General features: G+C 48.8%; 1 protein-coding gene and 1 long non-coding RNA gene across 9 annotated transcripts in view; one reads left to right on the top strand and one right to left on the bottom strand.

Annotated features, from left to right (window-relative positions):
- Positions 1-15,769, bottom strand: part of DOCK7 (dedicator of cytokinesis 7) — a 110,843-nt gene extending 95,074 nt beyond the window's left edge. For all 8 annotated transcript variants that reach the window (XM_065673180.1, XM_065673175.1, XM_065673176.1 and 5 more), the window contains exons 1-2: positions 15,677-15,769; positions 5,105-5,210 (exon numbers count right to left, since the gene is read on the bottom strand). In XM_065673180.1, the coding sequence (XP_065529252.1) occupies positions 5,105-5,210; positions 15,677-15,714 (144 nt within the window). In that variant the 5' untranslated portion in view covers positions 15,715-15,769. The remainder of the gene's footprint in view (positions 1-5,104; positions 5,211-15,676) is intronic.
- Positions 15,770-21,759: 5,990 nt separating this feature from the next.
- On the top strand, positions 21,760-23,901 carry LOC136011418 (uncharacterized). The gene is made up of 3 exons (XR_010611370.1): positions 21,760-21,942; positions 22,107-22,223; positions 22,318-23,901. It is a non-coding gene; the product is annotated as an uncharacterized LOC136011418 (long non-coding RNA).
- Positions 23,902-24,541: the final 640 nt, after the last annotated feature.

Here is a 24,541-nt window from a genome sequence, read left to right as displayed (position 1 = left end):
TAATAATTAATAAGATAATTTTCTTAAGGAAAAACCAAATAAATCAAGTTTTGGCCAACAACCAAAACCATTTCAATGACGATCCTCGTGTCCTTACACCACGACACCTTGGCACTCAGAAGTATTCGGAAATCCAAACTTCAATCTAATTTGAAAAATGTAAGTATCATTGATCAACAAAAGTTGCTGAATGTAGCACAAGACACAGAAACTTGTGTTGGGTCCCCAACATGAGAGGGACGTGGAGCTGCTGGAGCGAGGGCAGAGGAGGCCATGGAGCTGCTGCGAGGGCTGGAGCAGCTCTGCTCTGGAGCCAGGCTGAGAGAGCTGGGCTGGGGCAGCCTGGAGAAGAGAAGGCTCCTGAAGGGGAGACCTGAGAGCAGCTCCAGTGCCTAAAGGGGCTGCAGGGAACCTGAACAGGGGCTTTGGACAAAGGCCAACCTGCTCTAGTGGAAGGTGTCCTTGCCCATGGCAGGGGTTGGAGCTGGATGAGCTTTCAGGTCCCTTCAAACAAAACCCTTCCATGATTCTATGATCCTTATGAAACAGCTGGGCTGTAACTGAAGAGTGGTCCAGACATCCAGTGGGTTTTCTGTGTCCTTTGATAACATCATCTGCCCTCATAAAAGGGCAGCACACACAGGTTAAAAAACAGACTACAAGACCAAAACCCTTCTCTTCCTACACCAAAGCAGCCCAATAAGCAGCCATAAAACAGCAAACGCACACCAAAACAGCACGCACACCAAGATTCAGAGGAGGCTTTGGGTTGCTTCATCAGTAACTCATGCTGATCTCTGACAATCTGCCATCCAGCTTCACCCAGGTAGAACTACTGCAGAAATCCAGAGAGAGCAACTGGGCCTCTGCCACACCACAGCACGCAGCAATGACCAAAAATGATCAGTGCAACAGAGGGTGAGTTGAGAAGCACCACAGCACAAGGAGCTGCTCAACAGAAGAATAAACTTGGAAAGAAAAGAAAGTGGTTTGTCATGAGGGATTATAACAGCCCATAATAAACAGCCCCGTTCATCAAATAAACAAAGCAAAACCCCATCCTGCAAGACGCTTGGGGAATTCTTTGGGAGGAAGTGCAAGCTCTCTGCTTTCAGTGCGTTCCATCAGTGGTGAGGAGCTCCAGCTCCCATGAGGGAGTATTAGAATCACAGAATCATAGAACAGTTAGGATTGGAAAGGACCTCAAGATCATCCAGTTCCAACCCCCCTGCCATGGGCAGGGACACCTCTCACTAAACCAGGGCACCCAAGGCTCTGTCCAGCCTGGCCTTACCACTGCCAGGGATGGAGCATTCACAGCTTCCCTGGGCAACCCATTCCAGTGCCTCACCACCCTAACAGGAAAGAATTTCCTCCTTAGATCCAATCTAAACTTCCCCTGTCTAAGTTTTAACCCATTACCCCCTGTCCTGTCACTACAGTCCCTAATGAAGAGTCCCTCCCCAGCATCCCTATAGGCCCCCTTCAGGTACTGGAAGGCTGCTATGAGGTCCCCACGCAGCCTTCTCTTCTCCAGGCTGAAAAACCCCAACTTCCTCAGCCTGTCTTCATACGGGAGGTGCTCCAGCCCCTGATCATCCTCGTGGCCTCCTCTGGACTTGTTCCAGCAGTTCCATGTCCTTTTTATGTTGAGGACACCAGAACTGCACACAGTGCTCCAGGTGAGGTCTCACAAGAGCAGAGTAGAGGGGCAGGATCACCTCCTTCGACCTGCTGGCCACGCTCCTTTTGATGCAGCCCAGGATATGGTTGGCTTTCTGGGCTGCGAGCGCACACTGAAGCCAGTTCATGTTCATAAACATCCTGATGCACCGAAGACAAGCACAGCACATGGTTTACAACCCGGAACACAAACAGCAGGGTGCAGACACTCCTGTCATTCACCAGTGGATCTAGAGAGACTTACAAAAGCCACTTCGAAAAATAAAAGCTCCTTCATGTAACTCTAAGACCTTCCCACCTCCTGTGGCTCAGTAACAAACTGTCAGTGCCTTCTGCTCTGGATTCACAAATGAAAGCTCAGTGCTGCAAGGACTGCATCCTGCAAGGAGTCCCAGTGCAGTACGTTAGGTTCTACAGGAAAAGCCTTTGGACACGGATCTGTGGTTTGAGGAATGTGCCATTAAAATCAACTGCTCCTAAAAGCAGCAGAAGGGTGGAGGCTGACAATGATAAACCGCGAGCTCCGGTAGAGTCATTTAAAGGCAGCATCTTCTCCCCAGCTCTACCAGATACCAAATTAGAAGCAGTTCTGGCAGCATTTTGTCTGCTGCTTGTGAAGCTAAAGGGAAGAGACTCACTAAAACTCAGCTGAAAGGTTTTTGCATCCATCCCAGGTTCAACCACAGCCCTTCATTCACAAAACCACACAAATGTCTCCATTGGGCTGAATGCTGCATGTGATAAGACTCTCAGAGGAATTACCATAAGCAGCTACTGTTGGCAACTGTCAACAGAGAATCAGTGCTGACCTTATCTGGATTATATCTGTGGACGTGCTCAGCACGATGAGCAAGATGCACTGGATAGGAGCAGCCACGTCTGCACCACCATTCCAAGTCCTCCAGTTCCATGCGGCATGCTCAACAGTGCAACTCGCTGCCATGAAATAGTCACATGAAACTCAATCCTATGGCGTCATTAATATCCACAGTTTAGCATAGATTTCCAATTTAAACCCACACTATGTGCCCTTCTCTGGGTTTTCAAACCAGTACAGCTGCACAGAACTGCCATGCAGATTCAGGCCCTTCTGTTTCTAACACCACACAAACTTCTCCAGAGCAAGCAGCTATTTCAGCTCAGCAGCACTAATGCTTTCTCTCTGCATAATGTTGATTACCAAACCAGGACAGACAGGCAGAACAGATCCTGACGGACGCCTAAGGCAGGGAAATTAACCCAAAACTCAGTACAAGCGAACCTCTGTCACATTATGCAGCCTCAGGATACAGACTCATGACTTAACTAAATATACTTTTCCTCCAGACTATCTCCTACAAACTATCGCTCCATGTTAATCATGCTTCTGAAGAGCATCTCAGAGAGCACAGAATTTAATAAGACAAACCAGGAGCTTATGACACCAACCATCACGCAATGCAGTTTGACAGGAAAGGCCCAGAGCCTGCGTCCAGTTAGAATGACCTTTTCCAGGATTTGTATAGATTCTTGCATATATTTACTACAAAACACAACAGCAACAGGATAATGAGATAGCAGAACTGAAGACAGGGCTGATGATACAATGACCAACAAATCGATCCTGCATTAAGAGTTACACGTGAAGATGAGCAGGACTGAAGCTTTGGGCATGCACACTTTGATGATGGCAGAATGGAGAAACCTTCAAAAGAGGAAGAAGTGGAATCAGAATAATAGGAGAATGGTTATGGTTGGAAGGGACCTTAAAGATCATCTACTGCCAACCCCACTGCTCTGGGCAGGGGCACCTTCCACTAGAGCACGTTGCCCAGAGCAAAAGGAGGTGACACAAGCTAAAACAGTCATCAAAACTACAGCTGGAAAAGGAACAGCTTGAAGAGGGACACAGCAGAATTCTTCCTTTAAGAAAGCCCTGGGAGTAGAAAGGCAATTCGGCCAACTTGTTCCAAGATAAAACTATATGGGAAACAAGTGAGACATGGCAGCTTGCAGGATGGACACCGAATGGGTCCTCAAAGTAGGCAGCTGCTCCTCAGCTATCCATTGCTGCAGGGAAGTGGATTCCATGACCCTGAGTGCTCCATCCAGTCCTAAACCACTAATAGCAGGGGTCCCTCCCTATTGCCTAATACTGGATTATGCAAAAGACCATAGAGAACTGCCAAGTCAGGGCTTCCCATTATCATTCCACACCCCTACAGAGACTGCTGCAATAAAGCATTAGCCCCGGACACACCACTCTCATTAACCCCTCCTCCTTCGTGCTCATTCACCATTAAGGCTGAGCTCACAGCCGACAGATCCAGCCTTCTGGTCTCCCTGCACTCACACTGAGGGCAATGACAGGAATTCCAGCCCTCTTTGATCCCCAGTGACTCTGGCACAGCCAGATCTCCTTCACGATGAGCTTTCAGCCTGCAGCAAAGTCATTCTTTTAAGCTAGGGGTCAGCTGAGTCCTGGAGATCCCTTTTGAGATGGTTCTAGCTCTAAGGACACATTTGTGCTCTATAGGAGTGAGCTTTAATGCATTACACTGGACACAGAGCAGCGCATGAAATGAGAAAATTCTATAGGACCCTGCTCCAAAACAAGGGAATACTCTTGTAAACTCAGGACACTTGCATAGAGCATCAAATTCAGGGCACGCTTCCAGTACTGCCTGACCTAATCAACCCTCTTTGAAGAAAACAGGATGCTGTGATATTTGTTTTCTAAGTCGACTGCTGCAAAAGAAACTGCTATGACCCAAAGCAACAGCCCAAAGCAAAGGAACGCTTCCAAAGACACCATTCCAGCCTGAAAATGTGTCTGGTGAACTCTTGGAATGTTTACCACCGCGCTGAATACGTTTTGAAGGTTCCTGGTCGGACATGCAGGAAAATCTGATTCAGAAAAGGTGATTCTGACAATGTGGCCTGCATTTCAGCCCCTGCTGAAGGTGGACTGTAAACCTGTAAGTGGATATGTATTCCTGAGGACCAGCTACATTCACTTGTCACATTAACATTTAAATACCTCTGAAGAGTAGATGAGCCACTGTGGGCCCACTCTCAAGAGTGACAAAACCACAACAAAACAGCCACCTGAAGTGACGGAGCTTGCAAAGAGCTCTTCATGGAGAGAACCATGCATGCACATGGGATCTAATGCAAAGCCCAGGCTGTTCTGGGATAAAACAACCAGCATCTAGCTGAGTGAGTCCCTTGTCCTACAAAGATTCTGCAGGAACACAAATTCCTACCTATACCAACCGATTTGCAAGATAGAGACCTCCAAAACTAGCAGGTTTTGCATGGAATTGCTTTCCTTAGGGCCACTTAGGTCAAGAACCTGTCAGTGCTGCAAAATCTTTCCAAATGGTGATCCAAATAACCCTGCACACTTTCTTTGGTTCTCCATGCTCCAAGCGTTACTTACGGTTGTATGATGAGAGACGCTGCCTCCAATATTGAGGTTCTTGAGAAGCTGCGGAGAGCCTCCATACTGCCCCGAGATCTGCTTCCTGACTTCAGCAGCTACAGTTCTGAAAGGAGACAGGGACAACGTTATCACTGCAAAAGAACTACAGTGAAAAGGGTGTATTAAATATGCTTTACACTGCTGCTGGAATGGAACCAAATGCTTGGTGTGCTGGCTGGTGTAAGTGTCACCAGCCAGTGAGAACAGACCCTGGACATCAAATAACCAGAGAACCACAAAACTCTCACAAGGCTGCTCATACACGTTCTTCACAGCAACTGCATTCTCTTTCCTTCTGTGAACTGCTCTTTCGTGCACATCTGTGGCAGTAAAACGCCTGTGACCCTGAACACAAACAAACTGGTTCCCAGCAGGCTCTTTCCAGTTCCTACCAAGCAAAGCTCTCCTCCAGGGCTCTCCGCATCCCGCAGCAGCTCCAAGCCTGGTCACACATCTGCTCCTGTGCTCCACTCTCTCAGCTGAATCCCCGGGTATTTCCTTTCTGGGTTTTGCAGTCACAGAGATGAGGACCAGCAGACCCTTTTCCACTCAATATCCAACCCCTTCAACACCCAGCTCAGGGTCAGAAGAGCAATTCCAAGCAGGATGGGTTGAAATGTCCAGGGAATGACATACAGAAAACACCCAACTGGGTCAGAACTAAAACCTATTTCCCCTTTCACATAGGAAAGGTAGCAGTGGAACTGCAGTGACAAGCAGAACGCACACACAACACACTGGCTAGCAGGGCACAGGCTTATGGTCTCTGCCAGAGAGGAATCCCACCTCTGGGCAGCTTTCCTCAACAGGAAGGGAAAACATAGATCAACCCTTCCATGCCTGGAGGGTAAAACCCACACTGCACCCCTCTGGGGTCTTCTCTTTTCCTCAGTAAGTCCCATTGTTACTGGTAAGCCTGAAGACACAGCAGTTGGGTACACCCACCAAGGGGTATCTCAGCAAAGGAAGAGCACATCGGAGAGGGAAACGCTGGCTGTCAAAGACCGCTTGAACAAACAGCCACGGGTCAAGCCCTAACACAACCACCCGTCTTGTAACCCAGCAGTGAGCTCCAGCTCAGCGATGGCACTGGGATAACCAAGTTGTTGAGTACGGCAGAAATGGTTTTGTTTCAAAAGCAAACCAAAACCCCAGATCCTTTCCACTAAAAAGAGATCCCATTTTGCTGAAAAGCTGCTGGTTACCCCTGGTCTACAGGACCTCACCAACACAAGAGTGAGAAATCCACTCCCAACTGTTATTCACCACTATGTTGTTACGTGTTATAACGTGTTATGGCAGCACTGCAGCCTGCTCTGTCCCCCAGAACAAAGCCCCAGCTCCAAAGAGATGCTAACCAGTGTGTAAGAGATGCAGAGGGTGCAAGGACATGGGTGATTTTCTTCCTGTGTCAGCAATCTCTGTGGGAACAGCACCATGGTTAACTGACCACACTCGGGGCAACCTGCTGCGCATCAGTGCGGCACGTGAGCTGCTCAAATCATGGAGCCAGTGAATGGTTTGGGTTGGAAGGGACCCTAAAGCTCATCCAGTTCCAATCCCCTGCCATGGGCAGAGACCCCTTCCACTAGACTACTGCCTGTACAGTAAAGATGGTTAAACCTCCCCTGAGCAAAACCTTGGCATCAGGATGGGCTCCTCACTTCAGGACTGCTGTGAGAGTGAACACTGGGGGCAAGTGGAGCCAACTGATGTCAATGGAAGCAAAGGGAACTCTAAAAGGGAACTAGCTGGGACAACTGAGCCTACCATGGAGCGCAGATGTTTCCTCAGGCCAGAGGGTGGGAGTGAGATTAGCCAGAGGAAGCTTTATTTTGTCTTCTAAAGAAGTGGACTGCAGAAGGAAAAACAAAACTAAGAGTTCCGTGTATTCTGGCTGCAAGAAGTCATTTCCTTTGGGTTCGGCTTTATCCACAGGGGACCATGTCTTCTCTTCTAGAGGGTGGCTTCTGAAAGCAGAGCAAACGGCTCCTGCTGGGGATGGACAGCGTTCAGGCTGCCGGAACACCCTGGGGAAACCCATCTTCCTTGCTCCCACCATGTGCAGCATACACTCACACACACACACACGTGAGATCAAACCACACAGGCTGCTGGCAGCGCTAGGAAAATCTGGGATGTATTAAAACGGCTGCTTGGCATGGAAAACACCACGCATCCGTGGCTCAGGAGGTTTAAAAGCTTGGCCCCAGGACACAGGCGATCTCTGCTTTAAACCCGATCTCTTACTCAGTTTGGTGTAATGCCTGACGCGGAAGAGCTTATTGTCAGGGATTCAGCCCCTCACTGCTCGGCTGGCAGGAAAGATCACAGAATCACAGAATCACAGAATCCCAAGGGTTGGAAGGGACCTCAAAAGATCATCTAGTCCAACCCCCCTGCAAGAGCAGGGTAACCTACAGTACATCACACAGGAACTTGTCCAGGCGGGCCTTGAATATCTCCAGTGTAGGAGACTCCACAACCCCCCTGGGCAACCTGTTCCAGTGCTCTGTCACTCTTACAGTAAAGAAGTTCTTCCTGATGTTAACGTGGAACTTCCTATGTTCCAGTTTACACCCATTGCCCCTTGTCCTATCACTGGATATCACTGAAAAAAGCCTAGCTCCATCGTCCTGACACCTACCCTTCACATATTTGTAAACATTGATGAGGTCACCCCTCAGTCTCCTCTTTTGCAAGCTAAAGAGACCCAGCTCCCTCAGCCTCTCCTCATAAGGGAGATGTTCCACTCCCTTAATCATCTTTGTGGCTCTGCGCTGGACTCCTTCAAGCAATTCCCTGTCCTTCTTGAACAGAGGGGCCCAGAACTGGACACAATATTCCAGATGCGGCCTCACCAAGGCTGAGTAGAGGGGGAGGAGAACCTCTCTTGACCTACTAACCACTCCCTTTCTAATGCACCCCAAGATGCCACATTGCACCGTGCAGCGCAACACAGGAGAAACTGAACATCCTTCCCTGTTTTCAAGGCACACACGTAGTTTCCAGATGGGAAGTACAGCCAGAGGAGGAACCTCTCCTCAGCTGTGCAACCACAGGCAATGCCCGGCCATGCTACTCAGCGCCGCTCCTCTTGTATGAACGCGAGATGTGCTTTGTGACAGGCTCCGCAGGGGCTCCCAGTCCCTTCTGTATGCTGGTCTCAGCTGGGCAGCTCTGCAGTGGCTGGGAGCTGTGCTGTGTTTGGGGCACAGCTCATAAATACACCCTTGGCTCCAGCTACAACTCTGCTTTACCCAGCCTGAAGCAGAAGCAGGCTTGGCTGCAATCACAGTCAGGGGCACTGTGAGTAGCATGGAGCAAGCTGCTCTAGTGGAAGGTGTCCCTGCCTGTTGCAGTGGGCTGGGACTGGATGAGCTTTAAGGTCCCTTCCCACACCAACCAGTCTGGGATTCTATGGCCCTGTATTCACCACTGTTTTGAAGACCATCTGCCCTCACAGAAAAGCACTATTCTCCTGACACTTAGAAACCACCTTCCAATGTAATCTAATCACCAACCGTATTTTTGGGTAACCTATACCCATTTGGGTTTGTTCCAACGTCACCACTTAGGTTCAACAGCTCTCTTCCCACTCCTTCCTACTCACAAGGTGTTCACAAGAATTAGCCAGATCCCCCCCAACCTTCCTTCTACAAGGTTAAGCAAGGTCAGAACCTGCAACAGGCTTCCTGCTCCCCTGCTCACCCTGATGGCTCTCCTCCACATTTGCTCCAGTTGGCAATCACACCTTTAGCACCCTGTTTCCTCCTGCTCACTCACTCCAGGTACAGCCGGAGCAGGGCTTTGGAAAACCAAATGCGTATTTTCCTATTGAGAAAAGCACCCCAGCTGACTACTTTTAGGGCTGTTTTCTCACTTCTTCATCACAGAGGTTCACAGTTTCCCCAAAGCTGGTAAGACACTTGCCTTCTCCTCCTCCATTTCCAAAAGCTGTTTGTCCGTGACAAACGCCATCTATTCTAGTAAGATCATGTTATATTATAAACCCTGAGCATCATTTTTAACTAGAAGCTATGCTTCCTAAACCAACTCCAATTAAAAAGTGGATTACACCAAACCCAACCAGGGAAGAGAAATAAATCCCAAAATAGTGTCCAAATGGAAAAAATAAATCCATTTGGCAGAAGAGTCATTACAGCTCTTGATCATCAAAAGGACAAATGAAAAACTGCCTCTTTAATAACTGTCTTATACTCAACATGTAACCCGGGATCCTTAGACAAACAATGTAGTTAATTACAGCCCACAGCCTCATGAACGGCTATGTTTAAAGTACATCTTCCCGAGTCGCTTCCTTTCTGACCTTCTTCACTGGTTAATTATTGTGTGCGCATGGGGTTCACACAAAGGAAAACGACAATGAAGGAAAAACAATCCCCTTGGAACCGGCTTCTAAAGCAAAACAGGACCCGTCATTCTCAAAGTACTCCAAGCTGCAAATAACAAAATGAAACCATTTACTTGCACTTCCATGTTTCTTTACTACACACAACAATCACTTCTGTTTCTATGCGGCCATCACACCAAAAAGTGATGCCTTTTTCGTTCTCTTTAAGCTTAAGCAGCATCCTGGAGACATCAGGTCTTTGTTTTGCCCTTCTGAGGGTCACCGAAGCTTGTCCAGTTAGGAAGAACCCTTCCCTTTCACAGAAAAGGTGGCTCAGGACGCAGTCATCTAGCTCATCTGCTGCAGTGACTGGAGGAAGTCTCTCTTCTCCACAGCCCTCCCCGCTCTGAAAGAGCAGGGCAAATGGTTCATTCCAGCCCATCCTGCTCATCACAAAACTTACTCCAGCCTGTTCTTCATCTCCTGTGTCACGTGCAGTGACTCTACACCCGCAGAGCCTCTGCCTCTTGAGAAAGACAGCCTGGTACAGTGAGGCATCTGTGCCAAGCCATAGCATAGCTGCTTGTTCTCCGTCAGCAGCAGAGAAATCTCTATTTACATGGTTTAGTTTTTAAAGTGAAAGCATCCCGTTTGTTCAGCCAGCTCCCCTGCGTACAGCTCTGCACATAGAATCATAGAATAGTTAGGGTTGGAAAGGACCTCAAGATCATCCAGTTCCAACCCCCCTGCCATGGGCAGGGACACCTCACACTAAACCATCCCACCCAAGGCTTCATCCAACCTGGCCTTGAACACTGCCAGGGATGGAGCACTCACAACCTCCCTGGGCAACCCATTCCAGTGCCTCACCACCCTAACAGGAAAGAATTTCCTCCTTAGATCCAATCTAAACTTCCCCTGTTTAAGTTTGAACCCGTTACCCCTTGTCCTGTCACTACAGTCCCTGACGAAGAGTCCCTCCCCAGCATCCCTATAGGCCCCCTTCAGATACTGGAAGGCTGCTATGGCTGGAGGTGTCTCTCCTACTATAGTCGCTATGCTTGGATCAGGATCTTCAAATCCAAATGGCACTGGCCGGTTGTCCGTCCTGCTGCAGCAGTCGAGATGAGCTGTCAGTATGTCCCTACCTGCTCCCCCTGGGCTGTCCTGCCAGCAGGTCTGCTCCACTCACGGTCTGAGTCACCAGGTATGCACTGTGGTGGATGACGGAGAGCTCTGGCCCTGCCAGTTCAGCCGTGCCCTGGATGCAGCCTTCCTCCCAAACCAGAGCTCCTGTTTCCTGTGGAGTGAACTCCTTCCCCTCTGAGTGAAATGTGTTTGATTTACAACGTGACACTGAGGAAACACCCAGCCTGATCCTGACTGCTGCAGGGTAAATGCAGGTTCTTAAGTTAACACAGATGAGCAACAACATATTCCCTTTCCCCTTACCACTGATTAAAACAGAAAACACCATATAACACTGCCTGTGGTGCTCTTCTGATCATATTTGATTACTGAGGCTGAAAGCATCACCACTGGGCTGCAGTGAAGGGAGTGAGTCCAAAGACACCTTACTGTGAAAATAACCACAGGATGGGATTCTCCAGGGGAGATCAAAGTCACATCTCACACTAAAAACCCCAACCAAACAAGGAAGCCTTGCAAACAGCAGCAGCTCTGTAGGGATGAACCGTGCTCCCTGCCTTCCCGCTCACTTTAAGCCAACAGAGATTTTCCTAGGAAAAGTCAGTGCTGCTGCCTCCTGCACGAGGCATCCACATCAGCTGAGCAGGAAAAAGCTGCTCTGAAGCTTATTAAAACCAGTTTCTGTTATCTGCGACAGTGTTTTGACAATGCAAATGGCATCTGGATGCGCGAAGAGAATAAACTGCAGTGAGCATCCTGCTGCGACCACCACATCTGTGCCCTGATCCAGTGCTCAGGGGAAGCCAGCGACAGCTTTGTTATCAGTTTCAGTGGGTGCAGGTTTCACACATCCCTGTTTACCCTGAGGCAGGGCAAAGGCGGCTCTCAGTCCCCCTGACACATTGTTCAGGCAGTGTAAAAGGGCTTTAAATGATCAGGAATGTAAATTTATCCTTCCCAAGTCACCTTTCACAGCCCAACATAAAGGCAGCTTCAGCAGAGATAAGATGCTAGCTCTGAAGGTAGAGAACAGCAGTGTTTTCCCCTCCATTCAAAACCATACAGAAAACAAGCCGTGAGCACGCCGATATCTGTCTATACACAGTGTGAGGGCCCTGGAGGATGGGGAGCTCCCACATCACTGAACATCTGAGAGCAGGGTCACCCCCTTTAAGGGGGGCTCTGCTGAAGACCCCAGCAGCCTCAGACAGCAGCACCTTCACATGGTTCCCATTCACATGGAAGCACATCGGAAAGGTTGAACCCATGAGGGTGAAAACAATTTTCTTCAGATTCCATTGAGAGCTAAGGACAGGAAAACTTACAGCTCTCAGCAAGAGAATGGAGACCAGGGGTAAAGAAGTCACACTCCGGGCTTCATGTGAGACTGAAACGCACCACAAAACAGAGGGTAAGGTGGGTACGTTATTCCAAGTCAGAAGGATCCCCTTTAACTGTGGGAGAAGTGAAGGAAGAGACAAATTCTTTCCAAGGAAAGACGCTTTCAAAATGGTGATGTTCTGACCAAAGCAGCAGCTCTGGAATTCCTGTATAACCCAGTCTCAGGCTGGTCCACGAGCACTGCCAAGGCACTGAGACCGCAGCTCAGCCAAAGGCTACAGGAGTTTGCCTGAGCTGGGGATGCTGCATGATGCCTAAAGGGTGATTTATTTCTTTTTTCTGAATCTGAACTCCAAGAAACCTGCACAGCTTTTCTCCTGCTGCCCCTGGAAAGGCTGGAAAGACACAGGAGTGCTGCAATACAACAGGCTTCCATTATTGGGGCACTCAGGAAGCCGAAACCAGCCTTTTGGTGGCTCGTCTTCCACATCCCATTTCTCTGCCAAGCAGCTTCATACCCAGAAAATGGGATAATGCAAGCGGGAATGCAAAGTACGCACAGGTGAAGGGGTGTGTGCTCGGTGGGGACAGCACAGGATAACCCCAGAGGGGCTGGACACATCACTGGCTTGGTCAGTGCTAACCCCCAGCCCTGCTGCGAGCAAACAGGCAGCTTAGCTGGTTCCTCAGGAATAACGTATTCACTGCTTGGGTTTTAGTGACACATCTTAGAGACTGAGCTTTATGTCTGCTGGCATTGACCCTGCCTTCCCCTAACTCTCCTCTGGTCCCCCAGACACCATGCTGAGCTGATCAGGGGTACAAAACAGAAGTACCTTTGTTCTTCGGCTGAGATGGAAACAGCGTCCATGCAGCTACACAAGTACCATACGCAGAAGGGCATGTTCCAATATAGTTCAATACAAAATTTGTTACCAGTATATTTCCAATTAAAAGTTAACGATTTCAGGTCTTATTAACCCAGTACAGTAAGTTTCTGCAGTCAAGAAGAACTAGTAAGTACACGTGACGGCCAAAGTCCAGGAGAAAAATCTGTTCCGGTTTAAAGCCTTCCAACAAAAGGGCAGCAGGACCCAGTCAGGAATCTACCTTGTAACTTCAACAGACATTCTGAACACTGCTCTAGCACTCACTGGTAGCTGCCATCCCCCGTATTTAAAGACTCCAGTAGTAATAAACAGGCACCGCATGGCACTGAAGTTCTGTGTGTACCCTTGAGGTGCACCACACTGGCTGAAGACAGCCCAGAGAGTAAACCAGGGTTGTGAAGAGCACATCTGTGGTCTATCCAAGATACAGAACAGCTGATTTCACATTTCTTTTCCTACCACTGCTGTAATAACCAGCTTAGGAGCTTGCATCTGTTTGGTACATAGGTCTTGAAGTAGTTAACCTCTGTGGATCTGAACTGCATCACATTTGGATTGCAATCTATCAGGCAAACCAAGAGCAGCATGGCTGTTTCCTGTGAATAAGACAAATGCTATGTCTACCTCGATGAGTAAGCCAAACCGGAGGGCAGAGTGTGAAAATGGGATGGATCTATTCTTCTTTAAACAATGGAACTGGGGAGGGCTCCCAGCAGCCACCAAAACAGCTCTCAGGACTTCCGTATGCTGCCTGCTTGGATCTCTCCTCCCCTCAAACAATAACACAGCAGCTTCTTCGGTGTCAGCATGAGAAGGGCCACAGCTCAGCCTGGGCACATCTGGCTACAACATCTCTTCTGTCCGCAAGTTTTTGCCTTCACATGCACTGGATGTACAGCCAACGAACCAGGCACTTGAGATTTCCCATAAGACAACGCTGGAATATGGGAAATCTCAAAGAGGAACACAGCAGCATATACAAAATGAGTTTATTTATAAGATAAGCATAAAAGAAAGAGTTGGAGATGCAACAGCTCTGCCCTAGGAGGAGCAAATCTCAATGCAGACCACCCACGTCCTTCTGCGGGCACAGCCTGCACGAACAGCAAGCCCCCCAGTCAAACAGGACATGTCAAAAAGCCCACCTCTACCTGCACACACATCAAACGGATTAGACCCAAAGGTACCCAAAAGTGCACAGCTGTTGCGGTTGGAAGGGAGCCTAAAGCTCATCCAGCTCCAACCCCTGCCACAGGCAAGGACCCCTTCCACTGGAGCAGCTTGCTCCAAGCCCCTGTGTCCAACCTGGCCTTGAGCACTGCCAGGGATGGGGCAGCCACAGCTTCTCTGGGCACCCTGTGCCAGCGCCTCAGCACCCTCACAGGGAAGAGCTTCTGCCTAATGTCTAATGTACTGATTAGAACCTACTGCACCGAGCTAGTGCCCAGCGTGGGCAGAAACATGGTGTGCACCCGCAGTGGTCACTCCAAGGCCATTTTGTTCAGCTCCAAGGCTGCAGAACTCTTAGGCTCTCACTTCTAGTACTTGCCTCTCATGTGATGATTTCTATGACTACAACCAAGTTCCAGGAAAAACGGCCTGGCAGCAAATCCATCTCTCTCCAAGCCCGAGGCTTTGATCTGCCACATTAACCCCTGGCTGGTGCACATCAAGGCTGGCAGAAAACCACAAGAGAGGAGCGATGTTTTCAGCCTCTTCAGATTGCGAGTGGGGCGGGATTGATGCTGTTCCTCTGCCTCCTACACAGCCTTTTCCTTTGACCTCCTTTTATTTTGCCTGTGACCCTTCTCCACCACAGCTCCGGTACCTGCAACAGTTCGTAGCTGCAGTTTTCTCATTCAGTGGCATGAAAATGATACTTCTTCCACTGCTGCCCACAGCCTTCTGAATAGCACCAGCAAAACCAATGGCTCCCCCTTTCATTCGGCTGCTAATCACAGCAAGGAGAGGCACCACGGGCACCAAGGAGTAGCTGGCCAGAGCTGCAAACCTGGAACCACACACACCTAGCTTGGAATATAGATCTGCAGAAACCTGGGATTAGAAGGCAATTCCTATCCATATCCCTATGTAAAACAAACGCAAACACACACAACTTTGTGGAATACAAGGAGTCTCCAGCAGCTGTGCACGTCCAAGGAGCGGTGCTAACACCACCCGGCTGCTGATCACACACAAAAGGAAGGGAACCGTCTTCTCCATCTTGCGGGCGCAGGGAAGCGGGCGGGCAGGTTCCGGGCTCGGGGCACAGGGTGCGGGGCTCCGGCCGCCCGGCCCCGGCGCTCCCGGCCGCAGGCAGCGGGGAGGCGGCGAACTCGGGACGCAGCAGCGGCAGGAAAACACCGTCCGCGCTGCCGGGAGCGCCGGGCCGCCCATTGTGCGGCGAGAGGGGCTGCACAATGGCCCGGCCGGCCTTTGTTCGCAGCGAGCTCCATTAAACGGCTCCTTTCCTCCTCTTCTTTCCCCCCCCGTTCCCCGGGGAAGAGGCGGGCACGGCGCGCACACACGGCCGCAGCCCCCACCCCTTTGTTGCGGGCGGGCGGGCGGGGGGACCCGCAGCCCCGGCCCCGGGCGGACCCTGCCCGGCGGCCCGGCCGGGGGCTGCTCACGGCAGGCCCACAGCGACAACCCGGCCCGGCCCCGGCCCACCGCCCTGTCAGCAGCCGCGGGCCGCGCCGGGCCCGTTCGCCCCTCAGGGGCGCGGTAGCGCCGGGGCCCCCGCTCCCGGTTCCGGCTCCCCGCAGGCCCCGCTCCGCTCCCCCGGCCGCACGGTACCTGCTGATCTTCTGCGCGAAGGCGCGGCGCTCGGCCATGGCCGCGCTGCGGAGCTCGGCGCGGCCGCTCCTGCGCGCTGGCGGAGCCGGGGAGCCGCGAACGGGCGCCGTAATGCTCCGCGGAGGCGCGCACCCGCGCGGCGCGGCCGGCCCAGCTCCCCCCCCCCCCGCCAACGGCGCCCGCCCGCCTCCGCCCCCCGGCCGCGCAGGGGCCGCTCCTCGCAGACTTACGGCGGGGCGCGCGGCCGGCCCCGTGCCGCTGCGCACCCACCGGAGCCGGGCGCTCGGACGGGAGCCGCTGCGGCCGCGGCCCGGCCTGGGGCAGGCTGCGCCCTGCGCGCCCGGTCGGTGCCGTGGTGCGGGCGGAGCGCGCCCTGGGCTCGGCTCGCTCCGTTCCGCAGTGCAAAGGGAGCGGGCTGCGGGTACCGGTTGTGTTAGCGCAGGCCCGCCCGTGCTTAGGGAAAAGGCTCTTCCCCCGGGTCACACCAACCGGCCCCGAGGAGCTCAGCTGGAGGCCGTGGGCAGCTGTGGTCTCTGCTCAGCACTGCTGCCAGGGACCCACACGGGCTCACCCCCAAAACACTGCCAGCGTCTCACATGCTTACCCCAAAAACTCTGCCAGGGTCTCCTGTGTGCTCATCCCTAAGCCACTGCGAGGGTCTTGTGTGTGCTCACCCCTAAATCACTGCCAGGGTCTCCTGTGTGCTCATCCCTAAGCCACTGCGAGGGTCTTGCGTGTGCTCACCCCTAAATCACTGCCAGCGACTCCTGTGTGCTCACCCCCGAAACTCCTGCCTGGGTCTTGTGCGTGCTCACCCCAAAATCACTGGAGGGTCTCCTGTGTGCTCACCCCTAAACCACTGCCTGGGTCTTGTGTGTGCTTACCCCTAAATCACTGCCGAGGTCTCGTGCTCACCCCCAAAACCACTGACAGCGGCTCATGTGCTCACCCCCGGCAGGATCACAGCTTTGCAGGGCACTGCTGGCTTCTGTGGCCACCCACACACCCACCCAGCACGGCTGAGGGACACGCTTCTGCACACTGTAGGTGCTCACAGGGCCAAGACCAGGCTCTGGGTCTGCTGTACCCTAGATGGTACCATTTTTTCCTTCAGAAAGACTAAAAACCATCCCTAACAGGGATTCACAACATAGACAGAACAGCGAAATTACCGTCTCGCCATCCAAACAAGTCATTGCCACCAGTCTCTCCATAAACATGTTGTATTTGAGGTCATCCTAACGGGAAGAAGAGGGCAGGGAGTTAAAAAGGAACTATTTTGGGACTTAGAAAAAAAAAAATCTAGAGCCTGGGACACATTCTAGCAGATAATTTAAAGTCGCTGTTACTTGACATATGCTGTGCATTAATCTAAAGCAGAGAACTATTAATAGTAACCCAGAAGTGTCCAAAAGTAGCGTGTGTTAATTCATCCGATTCCATCTGTTTGCATTGTGCAAATGTTTCTAGCACATTGCGGCTGCAATCTGAGTACACCAGTTTTTCCACTCGCAGAAGCCGTCAGTTTCCAGCTGCACGGAATTATTCTGCTCTTCTGTTTGTGTATGTTTACACAGGGGCCCCAAAATCTGCAAATATATATGTTTGTGAGCGATCCCATTGGAGTTAATCAGGCTCTGTGCATACATAAAGCGAATCCCATGTGGGTAAGATTATGGCCCACTGCAGAAATGTGCTGTCAGGCGTTACACAGATGCACGCACGTGCACACAGATGGAGATACTGCAAAGCAAAGACCTATTGTACAGCACTGTGAAAGGACTGCTCTTCTCCAGGGGAAGGGGAGAAAATATCCCACAAACCTCTGCCGAGACAAAGACTCCTGCTCTTGAGCTACTGCCTGCATGTAGAATTGCACACAGGATAAGTTCATCACACAGAGTGGACAAGATAAGCTAATTTACGTGCTCACATCCACATAAACTGTGGCTGCCCCATCCCTGGCAGTGCTCAAGGCCAGGTTGGACACAGGGGCTTGGAGCAAGCTGCTCCAGTGGAAGGGGTCCCTGCCCATGGCAGGGGGTTGGAACTGGAGGAGCTTTAAGGTCCTTTCCAACCCAAACCATTCTGATTTAATGAGAAAATCCTCATACATTGTGTGTGTGCTTACAAGAACAGACCTAAGCATGAAGAACCACCACAAATGTTTCCCCTTTCCATCCCACATGGAATTTCCTTTCTGAAACAGCATCAGTCCAAGATGCAGGAAGGCTAATGTAGACCTCCTTAAGGGAAAATGGCATTGCCTAACTCTGATACTGAAACTGGGAATCCTGCATTTCAGAAAAGGGAAATTCTTATCAATGCCAGAAGGTGCAAAGAGCAGCCTGGCCCTGAAGCCCCAACACACAGAGCACAGCATATCTAAGTTCAATCAAGAGACCTTGGATTTTAGGTTTCATTTCCCCTCTGATCAGTTACCACAGACAGAAGAACTTAATGAAGTTTTTGGACACATAGAGGCAGCTCAGCATCATCCCCAAATCGACATATTTAACAGCTTATTTAATAGCCTTCTACCACTGATTTGTTAGTGTGGGCTGTCTGAAGACCCAGGGTACACTTCGAAATGCAGTCATGACATGGGAAACTCTAGGTCTGTGTCTGATGAGCAGGAATGGCTGAGCTTGAAACAGCCCCCACTACCCGCAGTGCCCACCTCCCTCTGCCCCAGCACCGGAGCTGTGTGTTAGCTGTTTCCTACAGCTCCAACATCCACAACAGGAGGGTTTGAGGTAACTAGTTCTGAGCTTTGATGTCACCTTTGCTCATCTGTCAGTGCCCTGCTCTTCAAGGATTTGTTCTGCAGCTCAGAGCTTGGCCAGATGAGCTCTGGCAGACTTGGCTGCCCACCTACCTCCATGCTGCAGGCGACCGATGGAAGGGCAGTCAGATGAGATGTGTCTGCACCTCAGCTGTGCCTGACAGATGTGCTCTGACATCTGCAACTGCCAGGAAGGAAAGCCTGCGTGTAGATACCAGGGCTTGAAACTGCTGTCTGAGGTGGGGACACTCATCCTGCTCTGCCACCCTTGCCAGAGAGGCCACAGCCTGGCTGACAGAGCAGGACAGTAACTAGGAGCAACAAAGCTTTAAAGCAATGAACAGTCTCTCCTTGAGAGTGAAGGGCCTTTGCACTAATCACAGATCATCACTGCACAAGGCTGCAAAGCTAAAATGGAGCAGAGGACAGGAACCCACCTCTTTATGAACGATCTCTTACGCATCTTCTTGATGTATTTTATACAGAAGTATCAACAGAGATAGAAAACCCAAAAAACCTCTAACTCTACCCTATCTAATATGGGACATCTGTGTACAAAAGTAAACAATCGATGTATTTTCAATTCAAAGATACAATATTAATCCGAACTAGATCGCCATCAAATACAGCATGTATTATGTGCTGTCAATGGGAGGGTATTGCTTTGCAAATAAGCAGGTTTTCTCCATATAGTTGGTCTAAATATGAATGAAATCCCCCTATTCATGTAAGAGTCAACATCAGCACGTGAGTTTCAGAAAACTAACAAAGATTCCTCATTATTTTTTGGACATTAACAGCCCAGTAAAAGTCTACAAAGTCAGTGCCAATGACCTTAAATAGTAAGAGATGACTGATGTTGGTAGAAATGTACACGTGACCTTGGAAAGAGAACCACTAACCAAACTAAGCAAAAATGTCAAGGAAAAAGCGAAGGAATATGGGGGGGGGGGGGGGGAACAGCAGCCTTTTATCATTGTAAATCCATTAATGCCAGACACTAGAATTCATGGTATCAACAAATCTTGCCTCCATATTGCTGTCACGTCAGTATGATTGATGCTGAGGTGTCGCTGTGTTATTCCGAGCAGTAAGGTGAGTGCTGCCACTGACAGGCACTGTGAGTCCCATAATCTGCCTGCCTCTTGTCTTCTCATCTTAAAAGTGAATTAAGTGAAGGAAATGAGTTACCTGAAGAAACAAACTCTTGCTTTGCAAAGAGGAGAATGTGACCAATTGGCTGCAAAGACCTGTTACATGGAATTTCAGTCTGCAACAAAACATTTCTCCAGGTATCTCTTCAGGAACTAGCACCTTCCTCTGATTCAAAACCAACTGTTGTGTGGCAAATTTTACCTGCAGTTGAAAAAGGAAGTGTTTTCTTTTAAATTAGGGTGAAATTGTGTGCAAGTGATGATGTATTTGGAGTGTTGGGCTGCTTATTCTTCATAAAGTTGTTTGTGCCTGTGTATTGTCCTCAAGGGTGACTGGTATCTCAGAATAAGGGTGAAGGCAAATGAAGACTAACTTCGGTAGAGAGACTATGTACACTGCAATTAATTCCTTCATACAGCCCAATTTAATTTAAATAAATGTTTGGAGAAAGGCTACGTATTTCTAGTAATCAATCTAAAACCTGGAATTTTATCTGCATTATGAAGATACTGAATAGTTACTCTGCATTAACACTTTGCAATTGTTCATCATGTTTTGGAAAGCAAAGAAGGAATCTTGCTTGTTCTACACTGGATTCCAGTGGTAGAATGCATCAGCCTTTGAAAAACATCACTGCCTCCAAAAAGGAGTTAGCCTTGGGTGGGATGGTTTAGTGTGAGGTGTCCCTGTCCATGGCAGGGGGGTTGGAACTGGATGATCTTGAGGTCCTTTCCTACCCTAACTGTTCTATGATTCTATGATTTATGCAGCTGTCATTGATCAGCATCTGCTGCTCTGAATGAGTGGTCTCTGGGAAGCTAAGGGGTGATCCTCACCTATCATGTGAGTGCTCCACCAAGATGAAAGCTGAGCACATATGAACTGTGAGTTGAGGGTGATGAGTGTGCACCTTAGCTGTTATATTTCCCTTTTAGTTACCTTGCTGATCTGGGGACTGGGGGAAAACCCCAGCAATTTACCAAGACATGGACTGTCATGTTGAAAGTCACCTTTTCATCTTCTCTGATAAACCATGAACAGAGGGGTGAGGAATAACCAGTTGAGTCTGCCTTTGCAAGCTGTACTTGGGCAAAGCACCTATCTAAAGAGCCTGGACACAGTGTTCTATTAACACACACGCACCTGTGAAACAACATCTCATCCTGATGGGGTATGAACGAAGAAGCATTTCAATCAATTAACCAGGGTACCTGTCCATAAACCACACAAATCCTTTAAAATACAGGACTAAAACGTTTCTATAATTGATAATTAACTTTACTTTGCTATACTCAGATGTGGTAAACGCATCCTGCAAACACAGATGATCTTATAATTATCAGGCTCGATGAGTTACAAGTCCTGCACAAGAAAAACCTTTTGGACTGCAGCCCAAAACCATTTTGCAAAGCAAACCAATCCTGTGTCTTGTTTGGTAACAGTCTATTTACTCAGTCCATTGCTTCCTTGTTCTTCTTACGTAAACTTCCTCCAAGCAAACACACTGGAAACATTTTCCATTGAAAATGTGTCCAACATCATTCAATAAACAACGTGGTAAATAAGGGACTGCAAATTTAGGGAGCCATCTACCGGCAGCCAAGTGAAACGAATTAAATTCATTAAGGGCCAAATCTCTGCCTCTCTGCAGGTAATTTAGTTAAAGGAGCTAAATCTGTGTAACAAGCTGTGTAAGCATAATCATCTCCTTAAACTATGTATGGCAAGAGTGAAGATACTGGTGTTCTTGGAGCAAGAAGGAGAAGCCGTTTGTCCAGTGCCCACATTCTGCTGGGAAAATGACATAGTAGGAGAGTAAAGGAGTAAGGACTCTCCAGGTGCCTGCAGCCTTCACTACATCTCTCATGTCCATGCTATCTCTCTTATAGATAGCTCAAGCCAGGCATGGCAAAAGCTGCTATAAGCAGAGCTGGAAGCAGAACCAAGGTGCCCTGACACAGCATTTCAAAGACCGGTTTTATAGGGAATGGTGTTCTTCACCCCAGACATCGGAAGTTCACAAGGGGTCCTCACAGTAAGAAAGGGAGATGTTTTGTAGTTCTGGATACCAAATCAAACCATATCAACTACTGCATGAAGTAGAATTGCTGTATGTAAAACATTCTGCCTTGAGCAGAACTTCCCAGCCTGGGAGCCTGACCCACAGCAGGATCACGCTTCCTTCTCCAGGGTGAAGCACAGCTCTTCCAGGCATTGGTGCTATCTGAAGATGGGAGAAGCAGAAATAGTTTCTGGTTCCACCCTTCTCCTGGCCTTACCTCTGCTCTTTCAGGTGGAGTGGCTGGCTAGGCCAGCAGGCACTAAGGTAAGAATGGTGGCCAGACTCACTCTTCTACAGCAGCAAAAGTTCCTTTTGGGGCAGAAATGGAAACTGAAATCCTCAGCTGCACCACAAACCTTTCTGCAGCCTTCTTTATGTGGCAGCATTTGATGTCTGCTTCATTTCTGCCTTTATTCTTTGTCTCCTAGCATTATTACTTCCAGGTTTTAATAGATGGGTTCATGAACTTGAATCTCCTCAGCTAAGGACTCAGAGTCTTCTTAAAGGAGCTTCCATTCATTTCTGCTCATGTTTATCATTTTCAGGTAGTTTATGTTTCTATCCTGAATACAGCTTTCAGTCTCTCCCAATTTAATACTCTGTAAACGCCACTAATATGCTCTTTATTTTCTCTTCCAGATATTTAACTAAGATCTCAAATGAGGGGTAACCTCGACACAGTTTCTTACAGGTATCCTACTGGAATCTCCTCTTCTCTAGCTTTATCCTGGGATAGAGTAAGATAACCTGGTTTTGGATGGAGTGCGTGGTATGAGCAGAACCATGGTGGTTCTAAATTGGTGGAGAGAAACTCAACAGCACTCTGATGAGGGGTTATGCTCTCTCTGTCCCCCATTGCTGCCTGAAAGGCTGGTGCACAAATTAGTGCCACAGCAGCTTCCCCAGGCAGATCAACACACCAGGCACATGTGAGCAGATTCACCCATTGGCAGACAGGTGACTCTCATCTGGAAAAGGACCTCAGGGCCACCCTCATCGAACAGCATAGTCAGAGTCTGTGCATGCAGGTGACAACCTCAAGAAGCAGCTTGGGAGAATGCTTTGTTCCCTGGAAGAATCCTTCAAGCCTGCATAATCCCTTGTTGCTTTACAGTGTGTGCATGTATTGACTATTAACCTTGAAGATCCCAACTTCTTTGTGAGACCCATGACGTTCTGGAGTAATGGGTTTGCTTCAGAGACAAAATAGTTGTCACAGCTTTAAGTTTTTAATCAATAGTGCTTCCCATCTTTATAAAGCTCAGTGTCATTTATCTAACCATGCTATTTCCAGTAGTGTTGCTAAGCACAAGCAACCCTTCCACAAGCACATCTGAGGTTTGCTGTTCTTAAATGGGTGCGAGCAATCATGTTGTAACTAATTTTAACAAGGAGTTGTGTGAGCAGCAGGATTAACACAGCCTGGATTCCAGTGATCTCCTTGTATCCTGTCCCAGGGTCTCTTTACCTGAGCAGCTATTTCCACAGAAACTCTCTCTGAGGCTCTGCAAACTTGATTAAGCTGCAGAGTGGTTTCAAAACTTTCCCAAAGGAAACAGGTCACAGATGGTTTACTTCCCTAGGAAATGAAACTAAAAATAAATGAGGAAAAATTCCCTTGTCTACAGCTCCTTGACCCAAGGTCTCCTCTGTTTAAGCAACAAGCAAACGGGTGTTTTGGATAGCACACACTGTCCACCGCATGTTTAATGGGCTTTTCTAAACATACTGCAGATCACTGATTAATGCTTAGATGACTTCCCAAAGGTGATCTATGAGGATACTGGCAGAGAGAGAAGCAGCTTCATTCCTAACTGCTCAATTCAGTGTTATCTTACCATTCAGCAGTGTTTGGCAGGGAAATGTTGTGTAACTGTGGTTATCTCCAAGATCCATAAAGCTGAGAGCATCTTCTCTAATTTTTAGTCTTCTTGCCATTGCTGCTTGGTGTTACCCACTGGGTTTACCTATTAAAAGAAGCAAAGACAAGTTATATTTTCTATGGACATAGATTTTAATTACCATACTAATACTATATTAATGAAGCACAACTAGAGCTCAAAGATGGCTTGCATGGCCTTTATGCCATTAAAATGCTGAAAGTATAAACTCTGTGGCATTTATTAGAAGTTTGTTGGCTGCAGCATGTTCTCTCCCACTCCTACGAAAACAGGAATTAGTGGATGTGGATAATTCTCTTTATAGATAGTTATGTACGGTTGCCTGAGTAATTATTTTGCAATCAAAGCATTGGTTTGCATGGTCTGACTGATGCAAAAAGCAGAAAATAAATATCTTCATTCTCATAACCTGATTGCCCGAGGGATTTACAATGTATATCCAGATGGCACGTTGTGTGGCCTATCAAACTGGGGCATGGTTATTAAATTTCAGAGCAGGAAGGTGCAGGCAACTAATTTCAGGCAAGGGAATAGCACTTTCATTTGATCCACTGACTAATTCTTTGTTCAACATTTAGTCAAACCACGTTAGCTACTCAGCTCTCATTATTCGAGACCATACACAAATAGACAAGCACATTCATCTTTGTCTCTGAGACCAAAAGCAAAGATAAAACTTTAAAGAACTATTATTGTATTATACTATTATAGGGACTGTAGTGATAGGACAAGGGGTAACGGGTTAAAACTTAAACAGGGGAAGTTTAGATTGGATATAAGGAGGAAATTCTTTCCTGTTAGGGTGGTGAGGCACTGGAATGGGTTGCCCTAGGAAGTTGTGAATGCTCCATCCCTGGCAGTGCTCAAGGCCAGGCTGGACAGAGCCTTGGGTGGGATGGTTTAGTGTGAGGTGTCCCTGCCCATGGCAGGGGGGTTGGAACGGGATGATCTTAAGGTCCTTT

Source organism: Lathamus discolor, chromosome 3 (genome assembly GCF_037157495.1).
Source record: "Lathamus discolor isolate bLatDis1 chromosome 3, bLatDis1.hap1, whole genome shotgun sequence".
Taxonomy (NCBI): Eukaryota; Metazoa; Chordata; class Aves; order Psittaciformes; family Psittacidae; genus Lathamus; species Lathamus discolor.
Note: the sequence above shows the minus strand (reverse complement) of the source record. Positions and strands in the feature narration are given on the sequence as shown.